This window comes from Salvelinus fontinalis, chromosome 7 (assembly GCF_029448725.1).
Source record: "Salvelinus fontinalis isolate EN_2023a chromosome 7, ASM2944872v1, whole genome shotgun sequence".
Taxonomy (NCBI): domain Eukaryota; kingdom Metazoa; phylum Chordata; class Actinopteri; order Salmoniformes; family Salmonidae; genus Salvelinus; species Salvelinus fontinalis.
Window position 1 is genome coordinate 55,329,938 of NC_074671.1, and position 22,840 is coordinate 55,352,777.

General features: G+C 43.7%; 2 protein-coding genes across 3 annotated transcripts in view; both read left to right on the forward strand.

Annotated features, from left to right (window-relative positions):
- Positions 1-1,654, forward strand: part of LOC129859766 (serine/threonine-protein kinase PAK 2-like) — a 14,386-nt gene extending 12,732 nt beyond the window's left edge. For both annotated transcript variants that reach the window (XM_055929869.1, XM_055929870.1), the window contains exons 13-15: positions 1-30; positions 179-316; positions 409-1,654. The exon at positions 1-30 is cut by the window's left edge and continues 167 nt beyond it. In XM_055929869.1, the coding sequence (XP_055785844.1) occupies positions 1-30; positions 179-316; positions 409-495 (255 nt within the window). In that variant the 3' untranslated portion in view covers positions 496-1,654. The remainder of the gene's footprint in view (positions 31-178; positions 317-408) is intronic.
- Positions 1,655-5,589: 3,935 nt separating this feature from the next.
- On the forward strand, positions 5,590-21,721 carry LOC129859769 (plastin-1-like). The gene is made up of 17 exons (XM_055929872.1): positions 5,590-5,723; positions 6,196-6,337; positions 8,169-8,257; positions 9,993-10,153; positions 10,303-10,432; positions 17,706-17,838; positions 18,053-18,134; positions 18,330-18,495; positions 18,668-18,810; positions 18,916-19,011; positions 19,096-19,291; positions 19,535-19,613; positions 19,767-19,881; positions 20,340-20,473; positions 20,565-20,688; positions 20,891-21,015; positions 21,122-21,721. Exons 3-17 carry the CDS (start codon positions 8,188-8,190, stop codon positions 21,258-21,260), a joined length of 1,893 nt encoding a protein of 630 aa, XP_055785847.1. The 5' UTR covers positions 5,590-5,723; positions 6,196-6,337; positions 8,169-8,187; the 3' UTR covers positions 21,261-21,721.
- Positions 21,722-22,840: the final 1,119 nt, after the last annotated feature.

Below are 22,840 nucleotides of genomic sequence, written 5' to 3' on the forward strand. Positions count from 1 at the left end.
CCCCCTTACCTCAACGAGAACCCACTCAGGGTGAGGATGGATGTGTGTGTGTGTGTGGGGGGGTGAAGGTGTGTGTGTGTGTGTGTGTGGGGGTGGAGGGTGGGTTCCATGCGTGTGTGTACAGGCATTGTACTTGGTGGCCACTAATGTTCAGTGTGTGTCTGTGTGTCTCCTACAGGCCCTCTACCTGATAGCCACCAATGGGACTCCAGAGCTCCAGTCTCCAGAGAAGTTATCTCCAGTGTTCAGGTCCTTCCTGTCCCGCTGTCTGGAGATGGATGTAGAGAAGAGAGGAGGGGGGAAAGAACTACTGCAGGTACACACACACACACGCACAAACAAACACACACACACACTCCGTGATGAGAAGAGTTTGTTTCATTGGTTGATCTCTTGTCTTCCCTGCAGCATCCATTCCTAAAGCTGGCCAAGCCTCTCTCCAGCCTCACCCCTCTCATCCTGGCAGCCAAGGAGGCCATGAAGAGTAACCGCTAACCCTAGTTAGCCACAGATACACTGGATTCCTCTGTCTCTGTGTTAGCCTGACCGCTAACTGCTAACTACGAGCCTTACCAGCTAACTTCCAGCCCTACTGTGCCAACTCGTCAGTGCCTCTCTGTAATTGACAGCATCTCCTCCTTGATGCTAAATGCTAGCCTGCTAGCGCCCTGGCTCGTACACCTACAAGTCACACAAGTCAGCCTCCTGCTCTGTTTGACTCCCCTTCCCGTCTGTCCTTCACCCCTCACTCCATATCACATACCAGTCTTCCTATGTCTCGTACCCTCTCCCTGTCTGTCCCTCACCCCCCCTCCTCATCTGTCCCTCACCCCCCCTCCTCACCCTCTTGTTCATCCAGATGTTGTGAGGTTTTCTTGTTCTGCTTGTCTCTCTGCCTGCGACCTGTTCTTTCTTTCTCTCTACTCTGACTAAGAAACTTAAAGGTGCAATCTGTAAAAATGATTGTCCCACAAACAAATAGTTCATTTCAAGCCTACAGTATCAGTGTTGCAGTACACCTGCAAATAAAACTACAGATTGCACCTTTAATAAAATGAAAGAAAATAATTGCTGTATGGAACTATCTCGGTATTCAATTCAAATATTTTGGCAGCAAAACCAAATTACATTTTTCAAAATCGTTTTGTATATTATGTACTTTGACAAACGTTGAGGGGGGAAAATCTGGATACTTGGAGAACTGTTTTTTAACGTGTATGTATACTTTTCATTTGGTGTTTTGTAACTAACATTCTGATAGAAATGTTCCATAACGGTGTGCCTTAATGAACACAACCTCTAGGCTCTATGGGGTGAATCCTAACTTTCACTTTATTAAGTTGAACTTTCACTTAGTGTCCCGTTGACATCAACGCATGACTACGTGAAAACGTGACTTAAATGGAAGTTAGGATTTGCTCCTATGATTGGCCAATCAAAAAGCATTCCACCGTGCTAGACTAGTTCCATTCCATTTCACAGACATTCCAGTCAGAGAGGTTGATTGGTTGAGTCTGATGAGGGTGATGATTTTAATGAGTATCCCCTTCTGTTGATCATTTTTAATTAATGAAACCAAAAGGTTTTTTTTACTGGAAACCATGTATTTTCAAACAGTCTATGTAAATTATTATTAAAGATAGACTTGAACTAATGCTTGTGTGCGTGTGTCTGTGTAGAACATTATAGGGTGAAGTACTGTGTCTGTGTAGAACATTATAGGTGAAGTACTGTGTCTGTGTAGAACATTATAGGTGAAGTACTGTGTCTGTGTAGAACATTATAGGTGAAGTACTGTGTCTGTGTAGAACATTATAGGTGAAGTACTGTGTCTGTGTAGAACATTATAGGTGAAGTACTGTGTCTGTGTAGAACATTATAGGTGAAGTACTGTGTCTGTGTAGAACATTATAGGTGAAGTACTGTGTCTGTGTAGAACATTATAGGTGAAGTACTGTGTCTGTGTAGAACATTATAGGTGAAGTACTGTGTCTGTGTAGAACATTATAGGTGAAGTACTGTGTCTGTGTAGAACATTATAGGGTGAAGTACTGTGTCTGTGTAGAACATTATAGGTGAAGTACTGTGTCTGTGTAGAACATTATAGGGTGAAGTTCTGTGTAGAACATTATAGGTGAAGTACTGTGTCTGTGTAGAACATTATAGGTGAAGTACTGTGTCTGTGTAGAACATTATAGGTGAAGTACTGTGTCTGTGTAGAACATTATAGGTGAAGTACTGTGTCTGTAGAACATTATAGGTGAAGTACTGTGTCTGTGTAGAACATTATAGGTGAAGTACTGTGTCTGTAGAACATTATAGGTGAAGTACTGTGTCTGTGTAGAACATTATAGGGTGAAGTACTGTGTCTGTGTAGAACATTATAGGTGAAGTACTGTGTCTGTGTAGAACATTATAGGTGAAGTACTCTGGCTGTGTAGAACATTATAGGTGAAGTACTGTGTCTGTGTAGAACATTATAGGTGAAGTACTGTGTCTGTGTAGAACATTATAGGTGAAGTACTCTGGCTGTGTAGAACATTATAGGTGAAGTACTGTGTCTGTAGAACATTATAGGTGAAGTACTGTGTCTGTGTAGAACATTATAGGGTGAAGTACTGTGTCTGTGTAGAACATTATAGGTGAAGTACTGTGTCTGTGTAGAACATTATAGGTGAAGTACTCTGGCTGTGTAGAACATTATAGGTGAAGTACTCTGGCTGTGCCAGTGGAGGGCATTCTGAATTCACTGCTTTTCACTACAGCTTTTCATGGGGGTTATCTCCCTCGCTCTCTCTCTCTTTCTCCCCACCCTCTCTCTCTCTTTCTCACTCCCTCCCTTTTCTCTCTCCGCTCCTCCTTTCTCTCTCCCTTCTCTCCCACGCTCTCTTTCTCAGTCATAGTGCTTCATCTCTCAGGTCTTTAACAGCTGGATTACAGTGTAATAACGGCACCAATATAAAGTACTGATTGTTAGATGGTTTCACATTGAGATATGTAAGCTGTACAATACCCGATAGCATCTGTAGTTGGGGGACATGTATGTCTTGATAGCTCGGTGTGTGTGTGTGTGTGTGTGTGTGTGTGTGTGTGTGTGTGTGTGTGTGCGCGTGTGTGCGCGTGTGTGCGTGTGCGTGCGTGCGTGCGCGTGTGTGCGTGTGTGTGTGTAACCAGAGAGGCCCGGTGTGAGACTGGGCTGATCAGGTGTCAGATGGAGAGCTGAGGAAGAGATGGAGTTCTGAAGGTCTGTTTTAGAGGTAGACAGACTACTGAGGTCGGTGTGTCGAGACAACGCATAGAGACAACGTATAGAGGTGTGTGTTATTTGGTTCAGGGAGAGAGTGGGTCTTGTGTGTTTCTGAAGAGAGGAGAGGGGGAGAGCAGAGAGTAGGAGAGGGGGAGGCCAGATCCCTGTTATCCTGCAGGTCGGATCCTAAACCTCTCAGCAGGCTGGTGAGTGACAGACAGTAAGCTCTTTATTGCAGTACTAGAGGACTGAGTTACTGGATGACCAGAGCTCCTTATTGCAGTACTAGAGGACTGAGTTACTGGGTGACCAGAGCTCCTTACTGCAGTACTAGAGGACTGAGTTACTGGGTGACCAGAGCTCCTTATGCAGTACTAGAGGACTGAGTTACTGGGTGACCAGAGCTCTTTACTGGAGGACTGAGTTACTGGGTGACCAGAGCTCTTTACTGGAGGACTGAGTTACTGGGTGACCAGAGCTCTTTACTGGAGGACTGAGTTACTGGGTGACCAGAGCTCTTTACTGGATGACTGAGTTACTGGGTGACCAGAGCTCCTTACTGCAGTACTAGAGGACTGAGTTACTGGGTGACCAGAGCTCCTTATGCAGTACTAGAGAACTGAGTTACTGGGTGACCAGAGCTCCTTATTGCAGTACTAGAGGACTGAGTTACTGGGTGACCAGAGCTCCTTACTGCAGTACTAGAGGACTGAGTTACTGGGTGACCAGAGCTCCTTACTGCAGTACTAGAGGACTGAGTTACTGGGTGACCAGAGCTCCTTATTGCAGTACTAGAGGACTGAGTTACTGGGTGACCAGAGCTCCTTACTGCAGTACTAGAGGACTGAGTTACTGGGTGACCAGAGCTCCTTATTGCAGTACTAGAGGACTGAGTTACTGGGTGACCAGAGCTCCTTACTGCAGTACTAGAGGACTGAGTTACTGGGTGACCAAAGCTCCTTACTGCAGTACTAGAGGACTGAGTTACTGGGTGACCAGAGCTCCTTATTGCAGTACTAGAGGACTGAGTTACTGGGTGACCAGAGCTCCTTACTGCAGTACTGGAGGACTGAGTTACTGGGTGACCAGAGCTCCTTACTGCAGTACTAGAGGACTGAGTTACTGGGTGACCAGAGCTCCTTACCATAGCAGTTCAGTTAGCTGTTGTTTGAAAAGTAGGTAAATTCAGCATTTCTCTATATGCTCTATCTGTGTGTCACTACCAAGGTGAAGCATTGCTGTGGCAGTAAAGCAGTGGGTTGTTACGGTAAAGCGGTGGGTTGTTACAGTAAAGCGGTGGGTTGTTACAGTAAAGCAGTGGGTTGTTACGGTAAAGCGGTGGGGTTTTACAGTAAAGCGGTGGGTTGTTACAGTAAAGCGGTGGGTTGTTACAGTAAAGCGGTGGGTTGTTATAGTAAAGCGGTGGGTTGTTACAGTAAAGCGGTGGGTTGTTACGGTAAAGCGGTGGGTTGTTACGGTAAAGCGGTGGGTTGTTACGGTAAAGCAGTGTGGTGTTACAGTAAAGCAGTGGGGTGTTACAGTAAAGCAGTGGGTTGTTACAGTAAAGCAGTGGGGTGTTACAGTAAAGCAGTGGGTTGTTACAGTAAAGCAGTGGGTTGTTACAGTAAAGCGGTGGGTTACAGTAAAGCAGTGGGGTGTTACAGTAAAGCAGTGGGTTGTTACTGTAAAGTGATGGGTTGTTACAGTAAAGCAATGGGTTGCTACAGTAAAGCGGTGGGTTGTTACAGTAAAGCGGTGGGTTGTTACAGTAAAGCGGTGGGTTGTTACAGTAAAGCAGTGAGTTGTTACAGTAAAGCAGTGGGTTGTTACGGTTTAGCAGTGTGTTGTTACAGTAAAGCGGTGGGTTGTTACAGTAAAGCGGTGGGTTGTTACAGTAAAGCAGTGAGTTTGTGTAATAATGTGCTGTTTTCTCCTTGCATCAAGTTTCATTGTATTGTCTGGCAACATAGAAAGGAATGTGTGTGTGTGTGTGTGTGTGTGTGTGTGTGTGTGTGTGTGTGTGTGTGTGTGTGTGTGTGTGTGTGTGTGTGTGTGTGTGTGTGTGTGTGTGTGTGTGTGTGTGTGTGTGTGTGTGTGTGTGTGTGTGTGTGTGTGAGAGAGAGAGAGTGTGGAGGGGTATGTACAGCTAGAGTTCTCATTTATTAAACATGGCTGTTAGAAACCAAACACTCCTGTAGCCAACACACACCTCTCTCTTTTACGTATCTCTACAATGTGTGTGTGTGCATGCGTGCGTGCGTTTGTGTATGCCAGTGTGTGGTGAAAGAAACCGATGACACAGCTAAAGGGTTAATTGCTAACTCCCAGGCTGGAGCCTCTGGAGGACCACGCCCATCCCAGAGTTCAATGGGCCGAAGGTCTCTTGTCCTCCGCTGCTTCGGTCAAGACAGCGAGCGAGAAGACACCTGACCACCTCTAAACCTCTTCTCCAGCCCTGTCTGATCCTCTCTTCACGGTAAGTCTTCAGTTTCCTGTTTCGGCTGCTATTTACTACGCAAATACAGTAGCCTATGTGGTGCTTTCTGACACTTACTGTATATCAAATGAGGAAGACTGATCGATCACTACTTGGCACCGAATGATACGGAGTCTAGGGCCGCAATGAGTCATCAAAGTCTTCTAAGTAGCTGGCGAACAGCGGGATGAAAAATATAGCAGAACTTTTCATACAGTCTTGTCTCAGTCAGTACTGTTAAAGTTCTGTAATATACTTGTTGCACTTAGTTAGTAAGTCAATGTCTTGCAAAGTAAATGTCTAACTGGCTACTACTATCATTCATCTGTATATATGTTTTTATAATGTCATTTAGTTATCAAGGACACCACATAATAATTAACATATCACCTCACAACACTGCAGTTATCTCCACAGCTGATGTTCATGTGGAGATGGCTGTAAAATAATAAAACTCCTGTTCTCTACTCAGCGCAGCTGAACAACTTCTAGCCTCTGTTAGGCCAGTCGACAGACCCGCTCTACTCAGCCAGGAGTGACTGAACACGGGGAGCAGAGAGACCTTGGCCCCTCTCGTCCAGAACAGAACCAAACAGACACAGGCTTTTATGAAGGTGTGTTCTGGGGTGTGAGCCCCCGGGGGTCAGGTGTGTGGAGAGTGTGTGGAGGGTCAGCGAGGGGAGCTGTCTGGGTGTGTGGCGGGGAGGGGCGAGGGGAGCTGTCTGGGTGTGGGGAGGGGCGAGGAGTGTGTAAAGGCAGCAGGGTGTGTGTCAATTCATTTTCAATTCAGTCAATTAAAATTCAAAAATGTGCATCCAAAATCGAATTTCATTTCCCGAATTGACTAAACTTGAATGGAACAGTAGAAAGCTGTGGGATGAATGTCACGGCCATATATGGAGTCTACGCTGAGTGTGCCCCCAGAACAGTCTCAGTTCGACGGGGCATGGACTCTACAAGGTGACAAAAGCGTTCCACAGGGATGTTGGCTCATGTTGACTCCAATGCTTCCCACAGTTGTTTCAAGTTGGCAGGATGTCCTCTGGGTGGTGGACCATTCTTGAAAAACACTGGTGAGCGTGAAAATCCCAGCAGCGTTGCAGTTCTTGAGACACTCAAACCAGTGCGCCTAACACCTACTATAATACCCCGTTCAAAGGCACTTCAATATTCTGTCTTGCCCATTCACCCTCTGAATGGCACACATACACAATCTATGTCTCAATTGTCTCAATGCTTAAAAAATCCTTCTTTAACCTGTCTCATCCCCTTCATCTACACGGATTGAAGTAGATTTAACAAGTGTTTCTAATGTTTTGTACACTCAGTGTATATTGAGGCCATTCCAGGACACAACACACAACAAATATCCTTATTGTCCTCGTATCTCTCCCTCGAGTTAATCAATAACCGCACAACTATTTAAAAAATAATAGATCATCATACAGAACTGTATCATGTTGTCTTTGTGAGCTTAAAGATATGGGCCCGACCTTCTGGGGCTTAGATAGTATGGTTCAATAATATACACTATAAATTGCATGGTCTAATATATAGATTAGATTCTAGATTGTAGACAGTCTTATCTTTACTCTCTCCTTATTGTAGATAGCTCTGTATTCTCTGAAGCCTGTGATAGCACACTTATCACTGCTAGAACCGGTAGATTAGCTTATTGCTCAATACACTGGCAGATCAATGGAAGCTTGAGGTCACAATGGAAGCATGATGTCACAATGAAAGCATGAGGTCACATTGGAAGCATGAGTTCACAATGGAAGCATGAGGTCACAATGGAAGCATGTTGCCTGTTTGTCAGTTCAGCAGTCAAATTTTTTCTGCAATCTTGTGATTGATGTGATTTTGCTATTGTAAATGTTTGTAGGCTTATGTAGCCAAATTGTATCTATGATCGTACGATATCCATTTGTTTTTTGTTTGCTATTTTAATATATGAGAATTAACCAATGATATCAGGCCACACCCGGCCATGATTACAGACACCTGTGTGTCTTTTGACACTATATAAATGAGTCATCCCGCAGTGTTTGTCATTATTCCCTGATGAAGACAGCTTGTCTGTCAAAACGTTGGACATTAACATTTTTGCATCTGAGCTCCTAGAGTGTGCGGCTCTCCTTTATTTTTTTAAGTGTTCCACTCCGCTAGCCAGCACCTCGCCTAAATAGGTGTGCGTTTATTCCGCCTCTAGATTGTTCTGCATCTGTACCTTGCGTTTCAATTATAAATATTTCCTTTAATTGTGATGATAAATTGACTGTGTGTGTGTGTGTGTGTGTGTGTGTGTGTGTGTGTGTGTGTGTGTGTGTGTGTGTGTGTGTGTGTGTGTGTGTGTGTGTGTGTGTGTGTGTGTGTGTGTGTGTGTGTGTGTGTGTGTGTGTGTGTGTGTGTGTGTGTGTGTGTATGTATGTATGTATATATCAGGTAATCTAGATTGTCCAGTATGGCGAACAAGGTGACCCAGATTTCACGAGAGGACCTGGAGGAGCTCCGAGAGGCTTTCAACAGGATCGGTTAGTTACAGACACAGAGACACACACACACACACACACACACACACACACACACACACACACACACACACACACACACACACACACACACACACACACACACACACACACACATACCTACAGACATCCACAGCGTTTGCAGAAAATGCTGACTCAGGTCATTGTTTATAACCAATCATAAAGCAGTATACGTTTTTTCTTATTGGTCAGCTCACCCTGTGTTAGGGACCTACACACCTGTTCTACGACATTACTTTAAGTGTGCAAAAGGTTTTGTTGTAATTATCAAGGGTTGCCAGGTCCAACGGTGAACTGAGTGGTTGCCAGATGACTCATCATTAGAGTCAGTACATTCCTGATAAGTGAGCATCAGATTTCTACAAACTCTGTATAAGTACACTGCAGTTCATCAGACCCAATTAGGAGATGTTAGATAATCTCGAGGTTCGAGTGAGATTAGAGGTTAGAGAGGGAGATAGGTAACCTAGAAGTTAGAGAGGGAGATAGAGAGATAGGTAACCTAGAGGTTAGAGAAGGATATAGGTAACCTAGAGGTTAGATAGGGAGATAGGTAACCTAGAGATTAGAGAGGGATATAGGTATCCTAGAGGTTAGATAGATAATCTAGAGGTTAGACAGGGAGATATATAACCTAGAGGTTAGTGAGGTAACCTAGAGGTTAGAGTGGGAGATAGGTGACCTAGAGGTTAGAGATGTAACCTAGAGGTTAGAGGGTAACCTAGAGGTTAGAGGGGTAACCTAGAGGTTAGAGGGGTAACCTAGAGGTTAGAGAGGTAACCTAGAGGTTAGAGAGGTAACCTAGAGGTTAGAGAGGAGAGGTAACCCAGAGGTTAGAGAGGGAGATATATAACCTAGAGGTTAGAGAGGTAACCTAGAGGTTAGAGAGGTAACCTAGAGGTTAGAGAGGGAGATATATAACCTAGAGCTTCTCTAGGTAACCTAGAGGTTAGAGAGGTAACCTAGAGGTTAGAGAGGGTAACTAATTGTTACGATCGTCTATGGGTGAGAGTGAGGACCAAGGCGCAGTGTGTGCAAAATACATTCTCTTTTTATTTAGAGAAGGGGAAAACACGCAACGAACACTATAACAAAACGAAACAAAACAACAAACGATCGTGAAGCTATAAACGTAAGTGCACACACAAGCTACAAACGTACAACATAGACAATTACCCACAAAACCCAAATGCCTATGGCTGCCTTAAATATGGCTCTCAATCAGAGACAATAAACCACAGCTGCCTCTAATTGAGAACCAATCTAGGCAGCCATAGACATAGAACCACCTAGACAAGACACTGACCCATTAAACGTACAAACCCCTAGACAAACCAAAACACATACATTCCCCATGTCACACCCTGACCTAACTAAAATAATAATGAAAACAAAGATAACTAAGGCCAGGGTGTGACACTAATAGCTAAAAGGTTACTGGTTTAAATCCAGAACCCGGAGATGACAAGAGGGGAGGGAACTAGTAACGGGCCGCCATTTTGGCCTTGAGTATGGCACTTCATCTGGTCATAATTCTGTCTGTCTGCCTGCCTGCCTGCCTACCCATCTCTCTCTCTCTCTCTCTCTCTCTCTCTCTCTCTCTCTCTCTCTCTCTCTCTCTCTCTGTCTGTCTGTCTGTCTGTCTGTCTGTCTGTCTGTCTGTCTGTGTCTGTCTGTCTGTCTGTCTGTCTGTCTGTGTGTGTTTCCTCCCATACAGACACTGACAACAGTGGTTTTGTCAGTGACTTTGAGCTGCAGGAGCTGTTCAGAGAGGCTAGTTTCTCCATGCCAGGCTACAGAGTCAGAGACATAGTGGAGATCTTCGTAGCAGGAGACACCAACAAGGACGGGAAGATCAGTTTTGAAGAGTTTGTCTCGGTAAGATATAAAATACACAGAAGTAAAGACGGTGACACATGTAGGCACGCATCCACATACACACTCACACAGACACTCTCGCACAGACACACTCACACAGACACTCTCACACAGACACACTCAGAGACACGGCCCATCCTGTCTTGTAGATCTACCAGGAGCTGAAGAGTAAGGAGCTCAGTGAGACGTTCAAGAAAACCATCGCCAGGAGAGAAGGGATACAATCCTTTGGAGGATTGTCAGGAATCTCCAGCGAGGGAACACAGCACTCCTACTCAGGTAGAGAGAGAGAGAGAGAGAGAGAGAGAGAGAGAGAGAGAGAGAGAGAGAGAGAGAGAGAGAGAGAGAGAGTTTTGAGTTTTTATAAAACCTTTATTTTATACTCAATTGTTAACATAAATAATGACACACTGCCTTTTCAGAAATGAAACAATAAATGTAATTCCTACACAAAATAAATAAAATACAAATACAAAAGAACATATACATTCAACTTATTTCATCAACAAAAAATAATTTCCCTCCTCTACAAAACAAAGCGCTCCTTCGTAGGCCCACTTCTCCTCAAACAATGGGAGATCTTTTACAGCTGAGAAGAACTCAAAATCCACTTTTATTCTTGCTTTCACTAATCCTTTAAAAACACATCTTATATCCTGCCCATATCCCGTGTCTATCTTATGTTTCCTACTCAAAAAAATTGACATCTTAGCTTGTCCCAAAATAAAATTTAACATTTGACATTTTCTTTTCTGTTGCTTACTATATTGAAACCCCAAAATAAAAACAGTGTTATTGAAAATCTCACCTACAGCTTTAAACAAAGATTCCAGCATTTCCAATAGAGGTTTTATCCTCTCACACTCCATAAAACAGTGAAAAATGGTTTCTCTTATATTACAAAAAGGACATCCATCTCTAAAATCTGAGTTAATAACAGATACAAAAGCATTAACTGCAATAATGCCATGTAAAACCCTCCATTGCATATCACCAGTACCCTTTTGTAACGGTGGTTTGTACAGTGCTCTCCATGCTGGCTTTACCTTGTCATCAATTCCCAATTTTACCCTCCATGGAGTGTCTTTTCTATTTTTCAATTTATCTTTATTCAACACCTTGACACACCCCCTATACAAGTCCTTCCCATTCACCTCATCCAAACCCACCTCCTCCAACCCTCTCAAATCCAACAATAAACACTTTCTCTCTGACTCTGGGATATTTGGTGTAATCCCTAGTCTTGGAAATGAGACGTCTTCATCTTGTACCTTCTTCTTGTGGCTATTAAGCATACCCCACTCTTCCGCTGACAGAGCCTTCCTGCAGCTTCCCAGCATTTGTCCGACAATCCTTTCCGACCTCACCCCCAAATGTTCAGCCACCCGTCTTCCATCCATTAAGGCGGGCCTGGCCATGGCCATTAACTGTTTTAAGGTGATAATTTTGCCCTTCACCAGAATCTTGGAGAAATGTGGAACAGCTGCAGTTCTACAATCCAGTCTTGCCCCAAACACCAGAGGTTCCTCCAGCAACCAATGCACTGACTCCGCTGAAGTTCGTCTGGACACCTTCATTATGCTCCACACTCTGAGAAGACCTCTGTAAAACGGAGGTACTCCCTCCCTAGAAATCTGGCTACTATCAACCAGAAATAAAGCCTTCTTTAAACCTAATCCTCCAACCCTCTGTAATACAAGACCTGCTACCCCTCTCCACACCACATTTTCCGGTCCATAAAGCAACCTTTGAATAAACTGAAACCAAAAAGCAGCAGCCCTACTAGCAAGATGTACAAGACCTTGTCCCCCCTCCTCTTTTGACAAATACAAAACACTTTGTGGAACCCAGTGATATTTATCCCAAAGGAAATCCACAATAATTGCCTGTATCTTAGCTAGAAGGCCAGATGGTGGTTCTAAAACTGACAACCGATGCCATAGTGCAGAGGCAATCACATTGTTAACTTCTTGAGAATACAGGGGGTGCTGTTTTCACATTAGCATAATTGCCTCTACAGATAAAACTGCCTCTTATTCAATTATTGCTGTTACTATATGCATATAACCATATGCCATTGGATAGAAAACAAGCCATGGTTTCTAAAACCGTTCCAATTTTGTCTCTGAGTCAAACACAGGTCATTTCACAGCACTTTCCCTGAGCCAGAAGAAGTTTGCAAGATGTGTATGCTCGCTTCAAAGCTCTGCCTATATATGGTCACGCGACCTATGACCCGAAACACACTTCCTTCTTCTTCCTCTGGGTGTCTGGAAGACGTCAGAGGAGAAATTTTTTGTTTATCTTGTACTGACGTGAAATAAGACCTATTTCTTTAGCGTGACCGACAACTTCCGGTTTCCTGAGATGCGCGTTTAGAGAAGCCATTGACTTTTGTTATGCTGACGTTACGGATGAAAACTATCTCCGTGTCGAAGTTTGTTTGATACATGTGACCATATCACCGTAATGTATGTTTTTTCAATATAGTTTAATCAGATTATTAGAATTTTTTCGGGAGTTTTGCCGTGTTCCGTTCTGTGAGTTTTTTAACTTTGGACAGAGCCGTGCTAGTCGACCAGTACCCAGGCTAAATGAAGAGGGAAAGTTGCCATTGTGAATGGATTGAACGACTCATCAGGACTAAGGACACCTTGATCAACATTCTGATGAAAGATCAGCAATAGTAAGACCCAATTTACGATGTTATTTCATATATCTGTCGTGCATGTGAACTGGTCGCGCGCGTCCAGCTGGTTCTGGCTGGCCTGGTTATGCTAATTTAGCGCTACATTTTGTTTTCGCTATAAAACATTTAAAAAATCTGAAATATTGTTTGGATTCACCAGATGTTGGGCTTTCAATGTCTGTACGCTGTGTATTTTTTCTGAAATGTTTTAAGACAAGTAATTAGTTATATAACGTTGGTCTCTGTAATTGTTCTAGCTGCATCAGCACTATATCAGATTGCAGCTGCAATGTAGAACTGTGATTTATACCTGAAAAATGCACATTTAAAAAAAAAAAACTATGCTATACCATAAATATGTTATCAGACTGTCATCTTAAGAATTTTTTTGTTGGTTAGTGGCTATCAATATCTTAGTTTAGCCGAATTGGTGATAGCACCTGATGGAGTAAGAAACTGTTGGAGTAAGAAAATGGTGTCATTTTGCTAACGTGTTTAGCTAATAGATTTACATATTGTGTCTTCCCTGTAAAACATTTAAAAAATCTGAAATGGTGGTTTTATTCACAAGATCTGTGTCTTTCATTGGGTGTCTTGGACTTGTGATTTAATGATATTTAGATGCTACTATTTAATTGTGACGCTATGCTAGCGATGCTAATCAGTGTGGGGGGTGTGGGGGGTGCTCCCGGATCCGGGTTAGGTACTCTGTAGAGGTTAACTATAATAGTTCTCCCCCTATATGACATTCGAGATAACAACCAACGCCATCTCCTCATCCTCCCTTCCACCATTTCAACCACCCCAATCCAATTTTTTTCCATAGTCCCCTTATCTCCTAGGTACACTCCAAGATACTTAAAACCTCCCTTACACCATTCCAGCCCCCCTGGCAAAGCCATGATCCCTCCAGACCATTCTCCAATCTGTAAAGCACAACTCTTTTTCCCAATTTACTTTTGCAGAGGATATTCCCCTAAAACGATCAACCATTAGATTCAAACTATCCACCTCCACTTGATTTTTCACTAAAACAACTACATCATCAGCATAGGCTGAGAGACGAATAGGAGGAATATCCTCTGAAAGGTACACCCCCTCAATGCGACTTCTAATGCTATTTAGTAGTGGCTCTATAGCAATGGCATATAACATCCCTGATAAAGAACATCCCTGCCTAATACCTCTACACACTTTAAAAGGAGCACTCAAACCACCGTTAACTTTCAATAGACTTTCAATGTCACCATATATCACCTTTATCATGGCAATAAAACCAGAGCTGAACCCAAACGCCTCAAACGTGTGCCATAAATATTGATGTTCAACTCGGTCAAATGCCTTTTCCTGATCAATTGAAATTAGACCAGCATCCAACCCAATAGCCCTAGAGACGTCCAAAAAATCACGAATCAGAGAAATGTTATCCCCTATCTGCCTGCCAGGAACACAGTAGGACTGGTCCGTATGTATGATTTGCCCCATCACCTCCCTCAGCCTGTTGGACAAAGCCTTGGACAGGATCTTATAATCAGTGCACAATAAAGCCACCGGCCTCCAGTTTTTCACCTCCCTAGGGTCACCCTTTTTGGGCAGTAGGGTGAGGACAGCCCTTCTGCAGCTTATTGGTAGTAGCCCTCCGGTTAAACTATCATTAACTACTGCTAGCCAATCCTCTCCCAACATAGTCCAAAAAGACTTAAAAAAAGTCAACGGGAAGCCCATCAATGCCTGGTGCCCTTCCATTTTCCATGCCTTTTAATGCAGTGTATAACTCCTGCAAAGACAATGGTTGCTCAAGCTCAACCTGAGCTTCTGCAGCCACCTTTGGGAGCCCATCAAGGAACTGCTGTGTCACTGTTTTATCCTCTTTGTACTCACACTTGTAGAGCTCAGCATAGAACTCTACTGCCCTCTTTCTAATTTCACTAGGGCTAGTGAGCTCTTGTCCAACAGCTGATTTGAGACAATGAATCATTTTTCTTTGTCCATTCTTTTTCTCTAAACCAAAGAAAAATTTGGATGAGGCATCCATTTCAGAGATTCCCTGAAACTTACTTCTCACCAATGCCCCCTGTGCTCTGATACCCAGCAGGTCTGCCAATGCAACTTTTTTTCTCTTGAGGGCCTGCGTATGGCCTCGATCTCCTGTGGTCTCAACCAACGTCATGAGTTCCACTATTTCAAACTCTAGGGCTTTCATTGATCTGGTGATATCCTTGGTGACATTCCTCGTGTATTGATTACAAAATCGTTGAATCTGGATTTTCCCTATATCCCACCACTGTTGAAGGGATACAAAACTGGCCTTTTGAGACCTCCACCGCTCCCAGAAAAAAACAAAAACATTTCCTGAAGTGAGCATCACTCAATAAAGTTATATTAAAATGCCAGTATGCGCTTTTGGGTTTTACATCGTTAATGAACACCACCTCTGTTATTAAACAATGATCAGAAAATCCCACTGGGGTTATCACACTTGATTTACAGACCTGAGATTGATGCTCAAAACAATAAAACCTATCTAACCTGGCCATAGAGATGGTGTTCTCTCTCACATGCGCCCATGTGTACTGCCTTGTGCCTCCATGTTGACTCCGCCAAATATCACACAATTCATGTGTTACAATGAGGCGTTTTAAAAAAGTCCTTGAGGCTATATGAGGTTCTTGGTGATTTCTATCTAAATCACTAACTGTGTAGTTAAAATCCCCAGCAATAAATAAATTATCTTCATTGTTACATTTCTCAATGGTATTTGATAATGTCTCTAAAAAACATACCCTCTCAACTGCCACCACTGGGGCATAGACATTTATCAGACACATAGTGATGTTTTCATACCTTGCTCTAACTTTTAATAACCTCCCCTCAACTACCTCTTCAACCTCATAAGACAAAGGCAAAAACCCTCTTGAGAACAATATAGCCGCACCCCCACTTTTTGAGTTTTTATGACTACACACCACTGTCCCCCCCCCCCACTCCTGTTTCCACATAACTTAATTTTCCAAATTACTATGCGTTTCTTGTAGAAAATGTATGTCACTTCCCTTTCCCCTAATTAACTCATACACTATGGCTCTTTTTTACCATCTCTTGCCCCATTTACGTTTAAAGAAGAAATCTTAAAACTGCTCATGAATGAAAAAAATATACAGAGGAAGATACAGACACCCCATCTCTTTACAGAGTTAAAGCTGCAACTGAACTCTTTCATTTTCTTTCGAATTTACATCACTTATCACTCTCGTGACCACTTTCTTGAGTCTAGCAATTTCAGGGCTTGTCAAACCTCCCCCTGTAATTTTTGACATCAGAAACTTTGCTGATTCAATAAGCAATTCACTTTCAGGGAAAAAATCAGTTATATTGTAATCCTGCATATATTTCTTCCCTTTTGTCAACTTCAGAAATTGACGTACCTTCTTAATCCCATACCTCCCGTCCTCCCCAATTATCTCGCTATTTTGTTGTGACGCGTCAGATGACTCACTCTCGCTATCTTCCCCAGAAGAAAACTCCACCATCTCTTCAACCTTTTCATCTTCAACTAATTTATCAATCTCTACCTTCCTCTTAGAAGTAGACCCTTCACCACCCCCTACATTCTTTCTCTTACTCCTCGGTACTTTGAAAACAGCTTCTTCCTTTTCCGTTATTTCAATTTCCTCTTTATCTCCAATTTCATTTTCCAGCACCACCTCAGCGACGGCAGTCGCAATCTCACCGACTGTTTCCCCTCCCTCTTTGTTCTGATCCACCACAATTGCCCCCGTATCCACAATGCCTTCCTCTCCTACTTTTCCAACCACATCTGCCCACCTTCTTCCGTCCCCTGCACCCTTAGCATGTTCATCCCTTCGCGTTGATGCGTTAGCTGCACCATCACTATGGCTATTACCGGGCTCTGCGCGCTCATTCTCAGGACAACTACGCACCAAATGCCCCTCTCTTCCACAACCAAAACATTTCATTGATTCAGTAGAAGCGTGGAAAACATAATCAAATCCATCAATCTTAAAACTGAACGCTAAATTCAGTTCATCAACGTCCTTTTTTAAGATCATATGCACTTGTCTCCTATGAGACACAACATGTTTCAGCAACGGAGATTTGCATCCAAAAAGAACCTTCTTTATTGTAGATACGATTTGACCATGACGAGATAACTCTCGCTCCAACACTTCATCTCTAACAAACGGTGGTACGTTAGACAATATAACCTTCTTCGCCGGATTCATAAGCGGAAATACCGGCGTCTGTGTCTCCCGCAACACAACACCTCTCTCCACCATCTTATTCACCTTTTCAATGGAATCTAAGAATATCACTACTGCGCTATTCATCCTTGAGGCTGATTTGATGCTATCATACCCAATGATAGCACCCACAGCCAAGCTACACTCTTCCACTGAACACCCAGACGCTGCAGGAATTTTTATTCCATTGTGCCGACTAAGTTTTTCATACTCCAAACTTCCACGAGTGGCCATTTCAACCAGCCCCACCCGCTGGTTGTGCCCTCGCGAAAAAAAACAACCTCAAACGATCCCACCACCCCTATACTTGCTTAGTGATAGTTAGACAAGATACCCTTAAAACAACTAAACTAATCAATATATATATATTTACATACCAAAACCCAATAGAGTGAAAAGAATTCCAGTCGCTCTCACAATCACTCCTGCTTGACGACTCACTCCCAGCATGCACTCCGACGAGAGAGAGAGAGAGAGAGAGAGAGAGAGAGAGAGAGAGTATTATGTGTGTCCTATTCATGTGAGAGTGTATTTTAGTGTATTTGAGTGTGTGTCTGTGCTTGTGTGTGTTTGTGTGCGTACATGTGGGTGTGTGTGTTAGATGAGGAGAAGGTGGCGTTTGTGAACTGGATCAACAAGTCTCTGGCCAAAGATGAAGACTGTAAACACCTTCTACCCATGAACCCTGACGGAGACAGTCTCTTCAAATCAGTAAAAGATGGGATCCTGCTCTGGTAACTCATACACACAGGCACAAATATATATACATTCACACACACACGTACACACGTACACACACACACACACACACACACACACACACACACACACACACACACACACACACACACACACACACACACACACACACACACACACACACACACACACACACACACACACACACACACACACACTGCTAACATATACTCTGTTTTGTCTTTGCAGTAAGATGATCAACCTCTCCCAGTCTGACACCATCGATGAGAGAGTCATCAACATCAAGAAACACACCACCTTCACCATGACCGTGAGTTAACATACACACACACACACACACACACACACACACACACACACACACACACACACACACACACACACACACACACACACACACACATTCTCACACACACACACACACACACACACACACACACACACACACACACACACACACACCATATCAAAACTCTAACTCTCTCTCTCTCTCTCCCTTCTCTAGGAGAACCTGATGCTGGCGATAAACTCTGCGTTGTCTATCGGCTGTACCGTGGTCAACATCGACGCCCCTGACCTGATGGCTGGGAAACCCCACCTGGTGCTGGGCCTGCTTTGGCAGATTATCAAGATAGGACTGTTTGCTGACATAGAGATCAGCAGCAACGAAGGTACACACACACATTGTCAAACACATACACACATGCACGCATACACAGCCACAAACAAAGTGTCTAATTTAGTTTCAATGTCATAAGAACTTCATGCCCAGCCTATTGGCTGTTTGTGTGTGTGTATCTGTACGACACTGCAAGCCGATTGGCTGATTGTGTTTATTTGCAGCTCTTATTAACCTGCTGTCTGAGGGGGAGGAGTTAGAGCACCTGATGTCATTGTCTCCTGAAGAACTGTTGCTACGCTGGGTCAACCATCACCTAGGCAACGCTGGGGCCCAACCAATCAGCAACTTCAGCCAAGACATCAAGGTAACACACAGACTGTCACTCACGTCCAGTCACGCACACACACACACACACAGACTGCTAATATGTTGTTTATGTGTTAATGCTGTTATTATACTGTGTTTGTAGGATTCCAGGGCGTATTTCAACCTGTTGGATCAGATCTCACCTAAAGGAGAGGACATAGATGAGATGGCCATCCACATCGATATGACCGGCATCAATGTAAGCGGGTGTGTATTCATATGTGCGTGTTCATGTTTGCATGCGCGTGTGTGTGTTGCCACTTACGTTCGTGTGTGTGTATAGGAGCGTGACGACGAACGCAGGGCAGAGATGATGCTTCGCCAGGCAGCCCGTCTGGACTGCAGACAGTTTGTGTCTCCTATGGATGTGGTGTCTGGCAACAGCAAGCTGAACCTGGCCTTCGTAGCCAACCTCTTCAACACACACCCGGCCCTGAAGAGGACTAACAGCAACAACATAGACACAGCACTCATAGAGGGTGAGCTGCGCGCACACACACACACACTCTTTCTTTCTCACACACACACACACACACACACACACACACACACACACACACACACACACACACACACACACACACACACACACACACACACACACACACACACACACACACACACACACACACACACACTCTCTTTCTTTCTCACACACCACACACACACACACACACACACACACAGAGCACACTGTAATATGTGTAATGTGGTCCTAACAGGAGAATCCAGAGAGGAGAAAACATTCAGGAACTGGATGAACTCTCTGGGAGTTGCTCCCTATGTCAACCACCTCTACTGGTACAGTAACCATGCACGCACGCACGCACAAACACACACACACACACACACACACACACACACACACACACACACACACACACACACACACACACACACAGTGTATTATTGTGTGTGTTGATGTTTGCATGTGTTGATTGGTGTGTGTTGCAGTGACCTGTGTGATGCGGTGGTGATTCTCCAGTTGTATGAGAAAGTCAACGTCCCTGTAGAGTGGAAAAAGGTCAACAGACCTCCATACTCTGCACTGGGCAGTAACATGAAGAAGGTACACACACATACTTTATTTGAATCCACCAATCAAATTGACAAAAAAAGGATCCCAAACATTTCAAAGGTCCCTGTATACATGGCACTCAAGGGTACAGAAAGCACCAGCTTCTCCAAACAGCTAGGCTGCCCACGACAGCTGAAACAGACCAGTACCTAGCCAATGGCTTTGCCCTAGTTTTTGTCAGGCTTCTCAGCAAAGGCCGGCTCCATGTAGCCGTCCAATGAGCAGCCCACTTCCAAAACAAGCACCTCCCCCTGGCCTCCCACACAACAATAATATCTGGCGTATTTGGCACACACACACACACACACACACATACACACACACACACACACACACACACACACACACACACACACACACACACACACACACACACACACACACACACACATTGTTGATGAAAATACAGAGGATTTCCAGGCATTGTGTTGGTGTGTCTGTGTGTGTAGTTGGAGAACTGTACCTATGCGGTGGAACTGGGTCGGAATAAAGCTCGATTCTCATTGGTGGGAATTGGAGGAGTGAATCTGAACGAGGGAAGTCCCATGCACACACTGGCTCTGGTCTGGCAGCTGATGAGGAGGTATGTATAGTACAAACACACACCTTTCCTTTTTCACTTTGACATCTCTCTCACCTCTTACTATCCCACTATCATCCCCCACCCCGCTCAGGTACACTCTCCAGGTGTTGTCTGATCTAGGAGATGGGGAGAAGATTGGAGACCAAATCATAATCAACTGGGTCAACACTCAGCTCAAAGAGGGAGGCAAGGACTCACAGATCAGCAGCTTCAAGGTGGGTGTGTACGTGTGTGAGTGTGCAGTGTATGTGAACAGCTTTAATGTGTGTGTATGTGTATGTGTATGTGTATGTCTATGTGTGTGTGTGTGTGTGTGTGTGTGTGTGTGTGTGTGTGTGTGTGTGTGTGTGTGTGTGTGTGTGTGTGTGTGTGCGCGCGAACAGCTCTAATGTGTATCTGTGTGTGTGTGTCCTGCAGGATAAGCTGATCAGTACCAGTCTCCCAGTGATAGACTTGTTAGACACCATCGCCCCCAAATCTATCAAAGAGGAGCTGGTGAAGAGAGGGGAGCTCAGCGATGCAGACAAGCTCAACAATGCCAAGTAAATAACCCCTGACCCTTAACCTCTGAACTCTAAATGACCTCGACCTCTATCCTCTGACCCCTGACCCCTGAGCTGACTTCCCTTCCCTTTTGTCTTCCTGTAGGTACGCTATCACGGTATCCAGGAAGATCGGAGCCCGTGTCTACGCTCTGCCTGATGACCTGGTCGAGGTGAAACCCAAGATGGTTCTGACTGTGTTCGCATGCCTGATGGGGAGAGGCATGAAGAAAGCTGACGGCTGAACACACACACACACACACACGCTCAGACACACTAACAGACACTAACAGCCTGTCCCAATTGGCTCCTTACCCTTTACCCTCTTCCTGTCTCCTGCTCATCATAGTCTGTGATTAGATCAGTGTATATAATCGGAGAATCAGAGCGCAGCTGATTGTTCATTAAACATTTATTTCATACTGATAGAAAGCGAGCGGTTATGTGCCTAGTGTGCTCAAGGAGGCACTGATGGATCATTTTAATATCTCTAAATTATTCATGTATTAATTCATTCTGTATAAAAGAAACAACAGAATAGAATTATAAATCTATATAGTGGAGGGGACATGAACCCTTTGGTTTCAATCACACAGACACACGCACACATACACACACCGTACAGAATTAACGGTACAGACATGCTGCAGACCTGTAGATGTTGTGTAATTCTCTTGACTTAGTAAACTCAATCTACTGAAGATAATATCCTGGCAGCCTGACATTTTGTTCATGAAAATTGTGTGTGTGTGGGAGGGGTGGAGCATTTTTGAATACTCAATCATAAACACATATAATAAAACCCATTAAGAAATGCGTGTTTATGACACCCGTCACCCAGGAATGAGATGAATGTTTACCAGAAACAAAGCAGGACAACAAAGGAGAACTGTGTGATGGAACAAGGTTAGTTAGCCTTGTGTGATTTGATGCATGGTCCCAACTTTCATCTCACTAACAACGCTGGGATGTGATTTAGTCCATTTAATTCACAGTTACATCTTCCCCTCTCACCTCACTCCCACATTTCAACTGGCGGTGATAATTACTGTACCAAAGATACAGCTTTTTTGGGCTGAGCCTCAGAGGTGGAAACACAAATGGCAACATTTTGGAGCCAAACACTGGTGCTCAGCCTGATAATGGAAATAAACCACACGAGACCTACAAACTCTTAGAATATATACCACAAGAGACCTACAAACTTAGAATATATACCACAAGAGACCTACAAGCACTTAGAATATATTCCACAAGAGACCTACAAACTCTTAGAATATATACCACAAGAGACCTACAAACTCTTAGAATATATTCCACAAGAGACCTACAAACTCTTAGAATATATACCACAAGAGACCTACAAGCACTTAGAATATATACCACAAGAGACCTACAAACTCTTAGAATATATTCCACAAGAGACCTACAAACTCTTAGAATATATTCCACAAGAGACCTACAAACTCTTAGAATATATACCACAAGAGACCTACAAACTCTTAGAATATATACCACAAGAGACCTACAAACTCTTAGAATATATACCACAAGAGACCTACAAGCTCTTAGAATATATACCACAAGAGACCTACAAGCACTTAGAATATATACCACAAGAGACCTACAAACTCTTAGAATATATACCACAAGAGACCTACAAACTCTTAGAATATATACCACAAGAGACCTACAAGCACTTAGAATATATACCACAAGAGACCTACAAACTCTTAGAATATATACCACAAGAGACCTACAAACTCTTAGAATATATATCACAAGAGACCTACAAACTCTTAGAATATATTCCACAAGAGACCTA

Coding starts and splice junctions, on each gene's coding strand:
- LOC129859769 (XM_055929872.1), top strand. CDS start 8,188: ATGGCGAACAAGGTGACCCAGATTTCACGAGAGGACCTGGAGGAGCTC. Junction 8,258..9,992: donor AGAGGCTTTCAACAGGATCG/GTTAGTTACAGA, acceptor CCTCCCATACAG/ACACTGACAACAGTGGTTTT. Junction 18,135..18,329: donor ACACCACCTTCACCATGACC/GTGAGTTAACAT, acceptor TCCCTTCTCTAG/GAGAACCTGATGCTGGCGAT.